This window comes from Rana temporaria, chromosome 2, assembly GCF_905171775.1.
Source record: "Rana temporaria chromosome 2, aRanTem1.1, whole genome shotgun sequence".
NCBI lineage: Eukaryota > Metazoa > Chordata > Amphibia > Anura > Ranidae > Rana > Rana temporaria.
Window position 1 is genome coordinate 457,278,630 of NC_053490.1, and position 16,983 is coordinate 457,295,612.

A 16,983-nucleotide genomic window follows, 5' to 3' on the forward strand; every position below is an offset into this window, starting at 1 on the left:
TTGCAATTTTATTATTGCATTATTTATTATTGCATGCCTAAAATATAAAACGCCAAATTTCTATGCAAAACAATTGTACAGCTTTGAGATGCAAAAATCGGACACAATCATACCGCCAGGGTGGTTAAAAGCCTACTCTGGGATAGAATTAACCCCCCTGCTACCTCTCCTTCCCACCTCCCTTCACTGTGTGCTGGGATATTTAAAACAAACCTTTCTAAATACCCTTTATCCACCTAGCCGTGGTCACTTGATTATCCAACGCTAGGTTATTCTCCCCTCTGTATACTTCCCGCTGGGGTTCTTTTTCTGAGTGTCCATATTACTGCCTGCATGACGTGCATAATTCCCATTGCCTATCCACTCGAGGGGTTCTCTCAGGATCCAGAATAGAAGACTTCTGATGTCAGCTGAATGGGAGTCAAGAGGACTAGACAGTGAGGGTTAATCAGAAGTGCTAGACTAGTGGTTCCCACAGGCAGAAGCAGCATCGAGGGACCTGGATGTGGTAATTCCGGTGAGTTTAATTTGTTCACCAGGTATGACAATCTACACACCTGGCAAGATGGGTTGAAGGGATGATAGTTTTTGCCTGGAGTCGAGCTTTATAGTTATAAGGTGTTATTACTCTTCACATAAAGGTTTTTATTTTTTATCACAAATGCGATGTTCACAACAGTAATCAGAACTCTTAAATGTATCTTCAGAGAATTAGTCAGTCTGTGATTAGGTCTGTTGAATCAAGTAGTTGTAAATTTCCTCTGCTGTATAAAAATAGAATGATAATCTTCACTGGCCTTACAATGGAACCATGCTGAGATCCTCTCAATACACAACAAAGATGTAGCTTTTCTTTATCCGCTCAGAAGATGAATGAATCTTTCGTGTGAAAGAAATGGAGTCTAAATCTTTCAAAATGTGTAGCTAAATCTAAAATCTATAACCCAGCCTGTGGAACTTGTTTCAATGATTACAGAGATTTAGCAGTGCTTGAAGCTCTTCTCTATTTTTTTAGTGCCCTTGGTCTCCAAGATCTGCCCCAGTGACACATACAAGGTTTGGAAGAGTGGGCAGAACCTTCGTGTAGACACTACATTGCTTGGCTTTGATCATATGACTTGGCAACGAGGGAACCGCAGTTTTATCTTCAGGGGACAAGGTGAGTAATCTTAAGGCAGAGAGAGTCATGTAAATTGTTGAGTTTGATTAGTGTCTTGATCTCTGCTTGGCATAATAACTGAAGGTACAGCAGTTATTGCCACGGTAAATGTATGCAGGATATTGGGCTTATTCATTAGGGCAAATAGTAGGTCCAATGACTTATGCCGCGTACACACGATCGTTTTTCGGCATGAAACAAAACGTTGTTTTTCAGCATGTCCAAAAAACGAAGTTTTTCCAACTTCATAATTAAAAACAATGTTGCCCACACACCATTTTTTTTAAAAAATTATGAACAAAGCGCGGTGACGTACAACACGTACGACGGCGCTCTAAAGGGGAAGTTCTATTCGCCTTTGGGCTGCTTTTAGCTGATTCCTTGTTAGTAAAAGACGATTTGCGCTTTTTTGTCTGTTACAGCGTGATGAATGTGCTTACTCCATTATGAATGGTAGTTTTACCAGAACAAGCGCTCCCGTCTCATAACTTGCTTCTGGGCATGCGCGGGTTTAAACCGTCGTTTTTGCCCACACACGATCATTTTTAACAACACAAAAAACGACATTTTAAAAAACAATGTGAAAAAATGCATCATTTTTGATTATTTTTTTTTTGGCGTTTTTCAGAAGCCGAAAAACGATGTGAAGCCCACACACAATCATTTTAAATGACGTTTTTAAAAACGTCATTTTTTTTCATGCCGAAAAACGATCGTGTGTACGCGGCATAACAAATATCAAAAGTCAAGCCCTTAGAATATATTTCAGTTACTAATGCAATATGAAAGGCTAAGTTATTGACTTAATTTCCTTTTCTGGTGGCTCTGGCAAGATATCGCTGCCTTGTTTGCCAGCTCTGGCTCTGCCCACCTTAAAGTCTTACATGTCCTCCTACAACAGAGGTGTTTCCACTCCTCATATTGAATCCACCATAATCTAAAATATATGAAAAATATTCCATACACCATGCAGCTCATACTTAGCAGGTTTTTTAAAAACATAGGGGCAGATCCACAGAGAGAGTACGCCGGCGTATCTACTGATACGCCGGCATACTTTCAAATTTCCTGCGTCGTATCTTTAGTTTGAATCCTCAAACCAAGATACGACGACATCTGAGTTACATCCGACAGGCGTACGGCTTCGTACGCCTTCGGATCTTAGATGCAATACTTCGGCGTCCACTGGGTGGAGTTCGCAACGTTTTCTGAATCGGGTATGCAAATTAGCTATTTCTGACGATCCACGAACGTACGCGCGGCCGTCGCATTCTTTTAAACCGTCTCTAGTCGGCTGTTTCCGGCCTACAGTTAAAGCTGGTGTTTTGCGGCGTATAGTTAGACTTGCCATGTAAGTACGGCCGTCGTTCCCGCGTTTATATATATATATTTTTTTTTGCGTAAGTCGTCCGTGAATCGGGATGGACATAATTCACGTCTATGTTAAAAAAAATGACGTCCTAGCGACGTCATTTAGCGCAATTCACGGCCGGAAATTTAGGGACGGCGCATGCTCAGTTCATTCGGCGCGGGGACGCTCTTCATTTAAATGAAACACGCCCCCTAATCGCCGATTTGAATTCCGCCGCCAGAGATAGACTACGCCGCCGTAATTTACGCCGCAAAATCTTTAAGGATTCGAAGATAACACAAGTAAGTTACGGTGGCGTAGCGTACTGTATCTCTGATACGCTGCGCCCTGGGGCAGATCATTGTGGATCTGCCCCATAGTAGATGGGCAGTTTTAAACTACTTATAGATATCAGATGACAGATGAACATGGAGGTGCAATCTGGGAACAATATAAAGGCTAAAAGATCTTTCCATTCTGTCCTTTATATTCTGATTGGTTTAAATGTTTAGGCCTATGGAACTTGAAAGGGGAGGGAGCTCTATATTTTGGACTTTGTGGGGTTGATTTAATTACACTGGAGAGTGAAAAATCTGGTGCATGGTAGCCAATCAGCTTTTAACTTCAGCGTGTTCAATTAAACTGAAGCTGATTGGTTTCTATTAGGGTTGTCCAGATACCGATACCAGTATCGGTATCGGGACCGATACCGAGTATTTGCGGGAGTACTCGTACTCGCGCAAATACCCCCGATACCTAAATAGAATACTTCCCCCCCCCCCCCCCGCCGCTCCTGCCGCATCGTGCCGCCGCATCGAGGGACATGGCTAGAGGGACATTGCTGCATATGTGAGGGACATGGCTAGAGGGACATTGCTGCATATGTGAGGGACATGGCTGCATATGTGAGGGACATGGCTAGAGGGACATGGCTGCATATGTGAGGGACATGGCTGCATATGTGAGGGACATGGCTAGAGGGACATGGCTGCATATGTGGGGGACATGGCTGCATATGGGGGGACATGGCTGCATTTGGGGACACATATAAAAAAAGTATCGGTATTCGGTATCGGCGACTACTTGAAAAAAAGTATCGGTACTTGTACTCGGTCCTAAAAAAGTGGTATCGGGACAACCCTAGTTTCTATACAGGGCAGCACAAGCACACTCCGCTTTTAGTAAATCAACCCCTATGTCTGTTTGTATCTTGTTTGACACTTACATAGATTTTTTTTTTTTTCCAAAGCACTGCAAAATGTTGTGCAAAGTACAGAGACCCATAGTAAGCACTCAGATTTTATTAGACTGTATTTAGTGTATTTAGGTCAGGTATGCCATAATGCCGTAGTTTCTGCACTTCATCATTAGAGATATGTACTATTTTATGCAATTTGTGCAGCTATGGGATTCCCATTTTGTCTCTAAGTACATCATTTGTTATAAATCCACAGATACCAGCGCTGTGGTCATGGAAATCGACCATGACAGAAGAGTTGTCTTCTCTGAAACTTTGACTTTAGGTTCCCAGGACAATGAAGTTCTCCTGGCTGCTGTGCAGCCCACCGAGGAACAGGCCATAAGCCGTCTAACAGCTCCAGTAGTCACTACTCAGCTGGACACCAAGAACATTGCCTTTGAGAGGTCAGTGAAATCGGCAGAACTGTGGTGCATTTGTAGAAAATAGATTTATTTACAAAGTGAATAGCCAACACATTTTTTCCAGTAAGGGAGTAGGGAAAGAAACCTGAGCACTGTCAAAAATTATTCTGTTTGTTCACACATTGCTAGTGTTAAAAATATATTCTTTGAATCAGATCTGGGTGTAGGGTTTTTCTTTTTTGCTTTCACAGTCATAAATGGGTTTAAATAAATATGATGTGCCATCATTACTTAACAAAAGTAATAATACATTTCCTAGTAAAATAATGGATTAAAGCTGAACTCCAGGCAAACAGCCAAATGGCCAGATTAAATACATATAAGGCCCCGTACACACGGTCGGTTTGGTCCGATGAGAATGAACCGAAGTTTTTCATCAGACCAAACCTACCGTGTGTATAGGCTATCGGTCTGGTTTCCTTCGGTCCAAAATTTCTAAACATGCTTCAAAACCGAACCGATGGACCGCTGCCCGATCGGACCAAACCGATGGTTAGTACAGAAAAGCTTTGGTTCAAAATACGCACATGCTCAGAATCAAGTCGGCGCATGCTTGGAAGCATTGAACTTCGTTTTATTCAGCACGTCGTGTGTTTGACGTCACCGCGTTCTGACCCACTCGGATTTTGGACTGATGGTGTGTACACATATCAGGCCGTACGGCCACTTCAGAAGTGAACCGATGAAAACGGTCCGACCGGCCAGTCTCATCGGTTTGGTCCGACCGTGTGTACAGGGCCTAAGGCTTCTTTCATACTGGGGGTGGGGGGGGCGTTAGCGGGGCGCTTTTAACCCCCATCGCTTTGCAGGTGCTTCGGCAGTTAAGCCCATTGATTTCAATGGCAGGAGCGGTGGAGGAGCAGTGAATACACCGCTCCTCCACTGCCCGAAAGATGCTGCTTGCAGGACTTTTTCTAATGTCCTGCAAGTGGCGGAAAGCACTTGGGCTCTCAAAATGGGACTTCAGGGAAGGCTTTTTTTCAGGCGCTTTACAGGTGCTATTTTTAGTCCAAAAGCGCTTGAAAAATGCTCCAGTGTGAAAGGGGTCCAAAGCCTCGTACATATGATCGGATTTTTCCGCAGACAAAGCCTTGGACAAAGGACCAAAGGGCGTTGACCAGGAACTTGTCTTGCATACAAACGGCACAGAATTGTCAGCCAACAAACACAAACGTAGTTACGTACTACGTAGTATTTCAGCTCTTTAGCGCCACCCTTTAGGCACTTTCTGCTAATGTTGTGTTTGGTGAGCATTGCTTACGAGCATGTGTGTACTACTACATGATCAGAAAATCTGACAACAGACAGTTGTCCACAGAAAATTTTAAAGCCTGCCATGCAACATTTGTCCGCGGAAAATTCAACAACAATTGTCCGATGGAGCATACAAATGACCGGATTTTCCGCCAACAGGCTGTCAACACACAATTCCCGTCAGAAAGTCTGATCGTGTGTACGAGGCTTAAGGGAGCTGTTTTACATGCCAAAGTATTCATATCTCTGTCCATATAGTCCTGAGACACCTACATGTCTTGTCCCTCCTTCACTTGTGACTAGACAGTGAAGGGAGTAGCAGCATCTCTCTGTCACACTACTTTCTTCTATCAGCATGTTTCTTGTTAGCACAGCACTAGAACTGATTGGTTCCTTGTTCTTCTTTCTTTCGCACTCTAAGCTCTGCTGTACAGGGACTTTAATATATCAGGTCAAATGCAGATACTTTCACTACTTGCATATAAAATTACTTATGAATGAATGCATTTCATTGTGTCTTCTATATCTGCCTGGAGTTCAGTTTTATAAAGTAAGTGAACATGACGTCCAAAAAGTATTTTGTGTATAATATGTAGCATCTCTGTGTTACAGTGGTTTTAAAGGTAGAAGTTTTTTTTACCTTAATCCATTCTCTAAATTAGGTTAAATTTTTTTTCGAACACTTATCCCCCCTAGCCACTCCTTAATCACTTACTTGAGCCCAATCTCAATCCTCTGCTGTGCCCCATCTGCAGCAACTCCTCTCACAGGTGACTTTGCAGCATCGGGAGCCCTTGGCTGCTGCTGCTGTCAGTCAAATCCGGTGATGAGGGATCAGGGGCAGGGACGAGCTGCACTGTGTGTATCTATAGATGCACACAGCCTAGCTTAGGATCAAGCTCGTACAAGTGCCCCTGTAGCATAACATAACATGTTTGTTTTTTGTTTTTTTTAAAAGCCTTTACAATCACTTTAATCAATGGGTATTGCTCTATTAAGTGTAAAATAAATATGGATTTCAAAGTACAGGTTAACACACAAATCTAGTAATCATTATAAAAGTTGTGGCCCGGATTTACAAAGCACTTGAGCTGACGTATCTCGAGATACGCCGCGTAAGTGCAAATATGCCCCGTCGTATCGGTGCGCCGTGCCCACAAAACTAAGATACGTCTGAAAATAGGCTTCATCTGACCAATGTAACTTGACTACGCCAGCGTAGAGTGGGCGCATATTTATGCTGGACGTATTTGGCGCTCCCATTGATTTTCTATTCACATATGCAAATGAGGGAGATACGGCGATTCATGAACGTACATCCGTCCGACGCAGTGCGCGTAAAGTCATACGTCCGGCGTAAAGTTATGCCCCATAAAGGAGGTGTAACTCAGCAGCATCCATGCAAAGGGCTGCACCAGGGAACACAAGCCGACGTATTTTACGTAGTTTACATAGGATGTGAATATGACTAGGCGTAGGTTACGTTCACGCCGTAGGCAGTGATCCAACGTATCTTAGGCAGTTGTTCCGACGTGATTGTGAGCATGCGCACTGAGATGCGCCCACGGGACGGCGCATGCGCAGTTGGCGATACGTATCTGTCTGGCGCTCGGCCCATCATTTTCATGGGGTCACGCCTCATTAGCATGGCTCACGCCCACTTCCACTTACGCCGACTTACGCCTTGGAAACCCAGCGCAGATTTGGAAGCACTGGCTTTGTGAATTCAGTGCTTGCCTCTCTGCGCTGCGTCGGCGTAGCGTAAAGGAGATACGCTACGGCGGCATAAATATGCGCCAGTGTCTGTGAATCCGGGCCTATATATTTAACATAACTTGATTCTAAAGAACTGCGAGAAAAAAAATCAACAGTTATTGGTGTAAGATGGAGTGTACTAAATACAAAACAAACTCAAAACCAAAGTTTGTCATATTTGAATTGACATCAACAATTACTACAAAGAAGACCTAAGGCACATGCATGGACCGCCAGGATCTAGAAAAATGCCCAAATGAATGACACTCAACTAAATAGGAACATAGTTTATCTTCTAAGAGAAGGGAAGTTTGTCTGTATTTTATTTTTATTTTAGGATGTATGCTAGGAAATATTCCAGTAACCTGTAGTGATCACTTCATATCAAATACATTTGCATAAGCATAGTTGTGATATATTCAAATACAGTATATTTTTTTCCTTGTGTGACTGTTAATTATGTTGTGGTTTTATTTAAAAAAAAAATCATAATTTAATTAAATTTATTTTAATCATAATTTTGTTCATCTCTGCTGAACAGGAACAAATCAGGAATCCTGGGGTGGAGGAGCGAGAAAACGGAGATTATTAATGGCTATGAATCAAAGGTTAGGAGTGCTACCAGCACAAATACACTAGACTCAAAATCCAAGCATTCCTTTTCTGTAATTAGGACACAATAGGATTTCTAGCTTTTTAGAAGATGAAGGACTGTAGGCTTATGTTCAAAATAATATTACTACTACTTACAGTGATAGAACTATATAACACACTATAAAATCTCTCTATGCAGTAATAACTGGCATGAATGGCACGTTTATACTCCACTTGTATTTCTCTGTGCACAATATGTCCTTGTGCAGTTGTGAGACAACCATTAGGCTCAAACCACTGTACAAGAATAGGGGTTCTCTTCTCCGGCATTTCCCGGCTTCCTTGAAATCTAGCACCTGTAGCTGTCCATATCTTGCCATATACAGTGATACCTCGGTTCACGAACCCTTCTGTTTACGAACAACTCGATTCATGAACAGAAAAATTTGCATTGGTACGCAAACTCCTCTTCAGTTCACGAACACAAGCTGCGGCCATCTTCCGTTCTTTGTCACCTTCATATTGAGAAGAGCTGTGCAAGATGAGAGTCTTAGGAGAACCAGCCCACTCAGACTGGAGTTTCTGCCCACTGACTACCATGAGGGTGGGCTCATTTGATTGGGAATCATGGAAAAACAGTTCATATGAATTCTACAACTTTTTTTATTTATTTATTTATTTTAATTGTCATACATACAGAGAAATAAACAATTTCATTGATCCATCAGTCATATGAGCTCCATTCAAATTCCAATTAACAGCATAACACCTATATTAAATACATCCACAGAAAAAACAATACCTAGTTATTTGGGATAGTCCCCATTCTATATTCTGTTAGACCTACTTCTCTTGTATGCACTGACAACATACTTTACTAAGAAGAAAAACCTCTACATATCTGAAGAGGCAAAAAGAGAAAGTAAGAAGCCCCATGAGGGAAAGAATTCCTAAAAAAGAGAGAAAAAAGATAGAAGGAAAGAAAAAGAGGGAAAAAAAGACACTGATAGGGATGGGGCATACGGAGTTGGAGGGGGAATGCACAGAGGTAAAGGTGAGTTTACTATGCCATCATCCAGGGGAGTGAGGGCACCCCAAAGGCCCCCCACTCCTCTCTTTTTCAAATACTCTCAGGAGCAATAAGGGAACTCCCTTCCTCCGAAAATTTAAATGTATTCCATTGGCTCCAAGTTTCTAGATATGTCTCCTTTCGATTTTGAACCTATAATAACAAATCCTCCATCCTATTAACCTCTTCAATTTGTGTGACCCAAGTAAGACATGTGGGAGGGCTCGTAACTCTCCACTGCCGTACGATACATGATCTAGCAGCGTTGATAAGATGGCGCAAAATTAATTTACTATATGGTTTCCCCGGTATGTTTGAGACATGTAACAAAAATAACGCTGGATCTTCTGGGAGGTTATACTCAGTAAATTTCTGTGCTATCCGCCGTATCTCCCTCCAGAAGTACTCCAATTTTGGGCAGGACCAAAGAATGTGGAGTAGAGTCCCTCTTTCCTCCTGACACCTCCAACATTTGTCCGGGATCTCTGGAAAGAATTTATTAAATAATGAGGGTGTACGGTACCATCTTGTCATTATTTTAAAATTTGTTTCTTGGATTCTTGTAGATATTGAAGATTTCAATGCAGGATTTACTATCTGCCTATGTTGTGCCTGGGTGAACATCCTGTCTAATGTCATTTCCCACTTCCTTATATATGGAGGAACATAATCCTCTTGGGGGGTAACCAGTAGTGCATACATTTGCAAGATTTGCTCACATCGTTGTTCTAAGGGTATCAGTGTTAGTTGAAATCTGTCCGGAGATGGGAGAGTGTTAAGGAAATGTCGCAACTGAGCTCCACTCCAGAAATCAAGACCAAAACTAATTCTACAAATTTATCATGCCCTTAGGTGATCTTTTCCTGGATGCACAGTGCTGTTTTCTGGCCCCTAAATTAGTAATTTAAAGGATTGTTCTAAACAAGGATTAAAGAGGAGCTACATATTTATTTTTTATTTTTAGATGTACTAGAAAGAGATCAGCTTAATGTAAAATACTGTAATATATGTTTAAAATCCTTTCTTTATGCATACATTTCATAATTTTATATATAAAAAAAAAAAGTTCAGAACAGCTTAACCTGATTTGCATTGAACCCTAATGTTTCACAAATTTAGTTCGGGAACTAAGGTATCACTGTACCCCTTGAACAATTGTAACATCCTATGGCTTCTGACAGCATGTAAGCTGTATTTCAAAGCAGATTAGTTGTGCCAAGGAAGAAAACTACTACACTGGTCTTGGACAGACTGGGCAGCATAATAGTCCATTTCCATCAAATTCCATCATTTATCATTTAAAAGGTTTTCCAGGTTGACTTTACAGTATACAGGTGAGACTCGAAAAATTTGAATATTGTGCAAAAGTTCATTAATTTCACTAATGCAACTTAAAAGGTGAAACTAATATATGAGATAAACTCATTACATGCAAAGCAAAACAGTTCAAGTCGTGATTTGTCGTAATTGTGATGATTATGGCTTACAGCTCATGAAACCCCCAAATCCACAATCTCAGAAAATCTGAATATTACATGCAATCAATAAAACAAGTATTGTACATAGAACAATGTCGGGCCTCTGAAAAGTATAAGCATGCATATGTACTCCAGTACTTGGTTTGGGTCCCTTTTGCAGCAATTACTGCCTCAATGCGGCGTGGCATGGAAGCTATCAGCCGGTGGCACTGCTGAGGTGTTATGGAAGACCGGTATGCTTCAATAGCGGCCTTTAGCTCTTCTGCATTGTTCGGTCTCATGTCTCTCATCTTTCTCTTGACAATACCCCATAGATTCTCTAAGGGGTTCAGGTCAGGCGAGTTTGCTGGCCAATCAAGCACAGTAATCCCACGATAATTGAACCAGGTTTTCGTGCTTTTGGCAGTGTGGGCAGGTGCCAAGTCCTGCTGGAAAATGAAGTTCGCAAACCTAATAGAGCTCGTCTGTACAAGGGAGCATAAAGTGCTCCAAAATCTCCTGGTAGCCATGTCATCTGCTTGTCTTGGTCCACTGTGCTTCATTAAGTCTTTGATCCCGGACTTAATGAAGCACAGTGGACCAAGACCAACAGATGACATGGCTCCCCAAATCAACACAGACTGTGGAAACTTCACACTGGACTTCAAGCATCTTGCAGTGTGTGCCTCTCCATTCTTCCTCCATACTCTGGGTGCTTGGTTTCCAAATGAGATGCAAAATTTGCTCTCATCGGAAAAGAGGATTTTGGACCACTGAGCAACAGACCAGGTCTGTTTTTCTTTAGCCTAGGTAAGACGCTTCTGAGGTTGTTTGTTGTTCAGAAGTGGCTTGACAAGAGGAATACGACATTTGAAGCCCATGTCCAGGATCCGTCTGTGTGTGGTGGCTCTTGATGCACTGACTCCAGCCTCAGTCCACTCCTTGTGAAAGTCCCCAACACTTTTGAATGGCCTTTTCCTGAAAATCCTCTCCAGGCTGCGGTCATCCCTGCACCCTTTTCTTCCACACTTTTCCCTTCCACATAACTTTCCATTAATGTGCTTTGATACAGCACTTTGGGAACATCCAACTTCTTTTGCAATTACCTTTTGAGGCTTTCCCTCCTTATGGAGGGTGTCGATGGTTTTCTGCACAACTGTCAGGTCAGCAGTCTTTCTCATGATGGTGATTCCTACTGAACCAGACTTCAAGACCATTTAAAGGCTCAGGAACCCTTTTGCAGGTGTCATGGCTTAATTAGCTGATTAGAGTGGGACACTTTGAGCCTAGAATATTGCACCTTTTCACAATATTCTAATTTTTTGAGATTGTGGATTTGGGGATTTCATGAGCTGTAAGCCATAATCATCACAATTATGACAAATCGCGGCTTGAGATATCTTGCTTTGCATGTAATGAGCCTTTCTCATATATTAGTTTCACCTTTTAAGTTGCATTAGTGAAATAAATGAACTTTTGCACAATATTCAAATTTTTCGAGTTTCACCTGTAGTTTGTGGTTGACAAGTACCTTTTATTTAATTAAAGAGAACTCTCACTGTTTAATAAATGCATGTAGACTGAAGCTTCTGAAACATGTCTCTCTAACTGTTTTCTCAGGTGTATGGAGCTTCCAATGTAGAATTAATCACGAGAACTCGCACAGAACATTTATCAGACCAGCACAAAGGAAAGAGTAAAGGTAACAGAATGAACTATTAATATTCCATGACAGTGATCACCATAACATTCAGATGTCTTAAATGATTTTGTTAGATGACTTCCAGACTTTCAAGTTGACCATACGCATTTTGCTTATCAAGCCTAAATTATGTTGACACACAAAGGTATAGCAATTTGTCAGAATAGTTTAGTCATTGTTCTTGGTAAAATTGTTGCTTGGGACTTAGGGGCCAATTCCAAAATTAGTGTGATCTGATAATTGGGGACTGCAAAATGTATCCTTTCAATTCAAGGCATTCTGTTTGATGTAAAATAGAATGTCAGAGCGATTCTAAGATGTCCAAAGTGCAGTAACTCATAACAAACAGAAAAATACATTTGTATATGCTTTAGTGGGTTAGTGCAATTGACACTTTCTCTTTGAGAACAGGAAATATCTTGTATATAAGCCATGGAGGAACATTTACCATTTGTACCTGTAATTCACTGCTTTGAGGATTGAGCAATTAAATTATTTTTAATTGTCTATATAGCCAATACTGAATCAGAAAACCTTCACTACATGTTTTCATCAGTCTGAAGCAAACCCTAAAGGGGTTGTAAGGTGAAAAAACATATGACGATTCCGGACCCCCAGCCCCCCATTTTACTTGCCTGAGCCCTGAAAAGTCCCACATCGCGAATGCAATCTTCCTTTGCCCGGGCTTCTCGGCTCTTCATTTGATAGATTGATAGCAGCGCAGCCATGGGCTTGCGCTGCTGTCAATCAAATCCAATGACGCGGGCGCTAGGGGGGCAGGGCTGAGTCCTGCACCTGGCGGCTATGGCCCCCGAATGCAGGACTCGGGAGCGCGCCCGCAAGGTAACACCCTTGGAAGAGCGCTTCCCAGAGGGGGTTATCTGAGGCAGGGAAGAACCAAAAGAACCACCGGGGACTCCAGAAAACAAAGTTTGGGGCCAAACAAAAAGAGCTGCTGTCATAAACCAGGTGTGACCAGACTTGTGTGGATTGCAAGAGGAAACCAAAACGCATGTAAATGTAAATATTATAAAGTTTATTAAAGATAAGTGATAATAAGGAAAACACCCCAAGTACACATAGTGCTCAACCAATCAACAGAAAACCCACAGACAACAGATAATAATATACAGCCAAAGGTAAGTACCAAGTTCATACACATTAGCCAGGCCAGGGTCATACACAGGAGATAAGCAAATAACAAAGGGCAATTCCAGAAGCACAAACATAAGCCAGGCCAGGGTCATCAACGGGAGATCAGCAGATGGGATAAGGAATCACAGGACATGGAGGGGATGGATGGGTCAGGACAGGGAGACAGGATCAGGTACTCAGGTAGCAGATTCAGGAACAGATTCAGATTATCAGGCAGCAGGTATGGATCAGGGCACAAGGATGATACCAAGGCGACGAGAGTACTCATCAGCCGGGTATATATGTGAATGGCAGTAATTGGCCTCAAGTAACACCTGAGAGCATGAGGTGCTGTCTTCTCCACACTGCCAGGATACACCCACTGGTGGACATCGGTACTACGGCCCAAGGATCCAACAGTGCCACCAGCAGGTGAGTCCTCTCACTACAGGTCCTGAGTGTTGAACAACACCTGCTGGTGGATACTGGTGCTGCAATCCAAGAGACCGACAGCGCCACCAGTGGATGAATCCTTTCCTGACAGCTGCACAGTGGAGGTAAGTATAATATGTTTGCTATTTAAAAAAAAATTCAAACCTTTACAATCACTTTAATAAATATTGTTAATGTCTAGCACAATATGCAGTCATTGCAATGGACACAAATGACAGAAGGGCACATCTTTTACTGAGTTACAAGCATTCACAAAGCATTAAAGTGGTTGTAAGGGCTGAAGGTTTTTTTACCTTCATGCATTCTATGCTTTCCTTCATATGTGGAAAAGTGTAGCGCTAAAATTGAAACAAATTGTGATAAAACAATGTAGATAATATCATACAACACCAAATGTGAGTGAATGGTATTATGGAAGTCCATAAAATGTGAGCTGAATCAGTGAGTCTATTCCACTGAATAAAAGAAACACAAAATCCAACGCATGAAGAAGTGAAAAATCCACCACCACTTATGACAAGGGGCTTACCGGATCGATTGGACCCAGATAGGCATATACCTACTAGGCCAATCAAGCTTGGTTAAAGATGATAACACTGAGGCGGGTACACCATACACGTCATGCGATTTGGTATCAATGAAGACAAAACCTCAGGCAGATAATTCAATGGTTCCCAGCAGACAGCGATTTTCAACAGGTCACACAGAGGGCATATCAGTAATCCAACCGATAAGTATGAAAAAGAGAAAGCAGGGCGCACATAGCATAATTCCGTAAAAAATCGGTATTTATTTTAAAAGAGAGTAACTCGCATTTTGCAATGGTCAATCAAGCTCATAAAACAAGGGTAGCAGGAACAACAGTAGTCCATCCCGACATGTTTTGTTACAAAAAGAACATCATCAGATGATGTTCTTTCGATGAATTAATAGTTAATAGTTAATTTCCACAGCCCTACAAAATATAGCTTTAATATTTTTCTTGGGGTGGCCCTATCAGGTAGTCTGTACGGGGGCCCCGCGATTTCTATCAACAGCCCAGCCTGTACACACTAGGAGATTTAATATAAAATCTGATCGGGTGGTGTGCACTACCACTATAAACTGTATTTGTTGTAAAAGTTGATTTTCAAGATTCCACTGTAGTGAAAAAGCGCCTCCCTCTGTAATTAGGTTCAGTTGATGGTTTCTCCTGGTTATAGATAAGGATTATGGCGACTCGTAATGCTTTGTATTATAGGAACAATAAATATTCTTTGTAGAAGGAATAGGAAGGATGACAGTTTAGTTGTTGTCCCAAACAGTGAAAATTCTTAGGTTTGTCCTGATTGTCAGTGCTATTTTTCAATTTTCTTTGCAGGTAGTAAAACACCTTTGCAATCATTCCTGGGGATAGCTGAGCAGCATGTAGGACCAAATAATGGGGTGAGTATTATTTTGGTAGCAATGGATACGTTTCTTTGCAGCTACCTTCCATGCGGTGATGTGTGATTTTACGGTAAATCTTGTGCTAGCTGTCCCTCTAAAAGCAGGGTAGCATCAATTGATGTCTGTTATATCAGAATGGGGTCATACCAGCTTCATGTCTGGCAATTATCATTGATTATATTCTGAAAATCTTACCTTTAGATGATGGAGAAAGATTTATGGTTTGCTTATAAAAACTGGAGCAAAGAAAATTGACCCTAAGGGTCCTTTCACATGTGCGGACCGTTCGTCCGTTTTTTCATACGTCCGTTTACGGACTGCAATGCTTTCCAATGGGATAGCGTACGTTAGCGGATGAGCATCCGCTAACGTCCGTTAACATCCGTCTCCGTTAAGCTCCGTTTTTTTGAACGGAAGAAAACCCTATTTTTCTTCCGTCAAAAAACGGAACGGACGAAAAACGGATGTTAGCGGACGATCCGTTTAACATCCGATCCGCTAACATCCGTTTTCCATCAAAATATGTAATAAAAATAAAGTTCTAACAAAAAAAAAGGGATGAAAAAACGGATGAAAAACGGATGAAAACTGATGAAAAACGGATGTTAAACGGATGAAAAATGGATGAAAAAACCGATCAACTGATGATAAAAAACTGATCTAAAAAACGGTCTGCACGTGTGAAAGGACCCTAAGAAATGTACTTGTTTTTAGATTCCAAATATAAAAAGTACACCCCTATAAAATGAATGATTGTCAGACAGTTATTCCTATTTAGGTAAAAGTATATTGTACTTTCAGGCATAATATCAAATGACACAGAAACAATCAATGTAGTTATTTAATATCCAGGGCAGAAAAGGCACACTACAACCCCTTTTTTTTTTTTTAAGTTACGAATACATTTTCATACATTTTCAATACATTTCAATTTTCGTTATTTTAGTTGATTCGTTAACATACGAATGAACGAACGGTTTAGCGCAATTAATAACGAATAACGATATTTTCAAAATAACGAATATGAAAAACAACGAAGATACGAAAGATGAAAGAAACGAAAACATAGAAACAACGAAAATACCGAACCCAAAAAAAATAATAATTCCGAAAAACAAAATGAACGAAAATGCAAACTTACTAATATTCAAAGACCGAAAAGAAAACAACCGAAATGCCGAACAAAGAATAAAAAACAAAAATCAAAACTAACGAATAATAAATTACGAATCTTCGGAAAACGGAAATGAAAACAACGAAAATACGAAATAATGTAAAATAGCTTTCGTTAGTACTGAAATATTTCTGGACATTGACCAATAGCCACTGAGCGCTGTCCCTTTCCTCTGAAGAGGTTTGTTCAATGAGCTGTGTTAGACTGCAGTGCATCTAATTTCTAGATTTGTATTTGTAATATCTGACATATTTTAGTTTTCTTCTACGTCAGACTTCATTCTAGACAGGGTGTGTGTGCTAACTAAGACAGTCAAGTCAATCACAGTAAAGTACGAATTACAAAATTACGACGAGTAGTGTGTCGAATAAACGTAAAATGTATTCTAACAGAATTACGAATGCAATAAAATCTACAAAAGTACGTTTTTACAATCAAAGGAAATTAGACACGAAAATACGAATGATCATAAAGCAACGAAAATACGAACGCGGCATGATGGAAAATATAATGTAAATACGAATAGCAAAACAACGAAAATTAAACTAACGTAAAAACGAAGGAACTAATAAAATCATTTTAAAAATATGAACGCAGCAGAATACAAAATATAACGAAAATACTAATCTCGATTCAACGAAAAAAAACAGAAAAAAACGGAAACGGAAAAAAGAGTGTTCCGAAAATACCAAAGAGTACGAATACGATAACTAACGTCTTACGAAATTACGACTCGTTACGAATCACGATAAACGAACAGAAACTAAACAGAAATAAACAAAAAATTTTGC

General features: G+C 40.8%; 1 protein-coding gene across 5 annotated transcripts in view; it reads left to right on the forward strand.

Moving 5' to 3' along the window:
- Positions 1-16,983, forward strand: part of ANKRD13B (ankyrin repeat domain 13B) — a 272,072-nt gene that overhangs the window by 221,314 nt on the left and 33,775 nt on the right. For all 5 annotated transcript variants that reach the window (XM_040338561.1, XM_040338560.1, XM_040338565.1 and 2 more), the window contains exons 5-9: positions 1,016-1,159; positions 3,965-4,154; positions 7,723-7,789; positions 11,922-12,003; positions 14,951-15,015. In XM_040338561.1, coding sequence (XP_040194495.1) covers positions 1,016-1,159; positions 3,965-4,154; positions 7,723-7,789; positions 11,922-12,003; positions 14,951-15,015 — 548 coding nt within the window. The remainder of the gene's footprint in view (positions 1-1,015; positions 1,160-3,964; positions 4,155-7,722; positions 7,790-11,921; positions 12,004-14,950; positions 15,016-16,983) is intronic.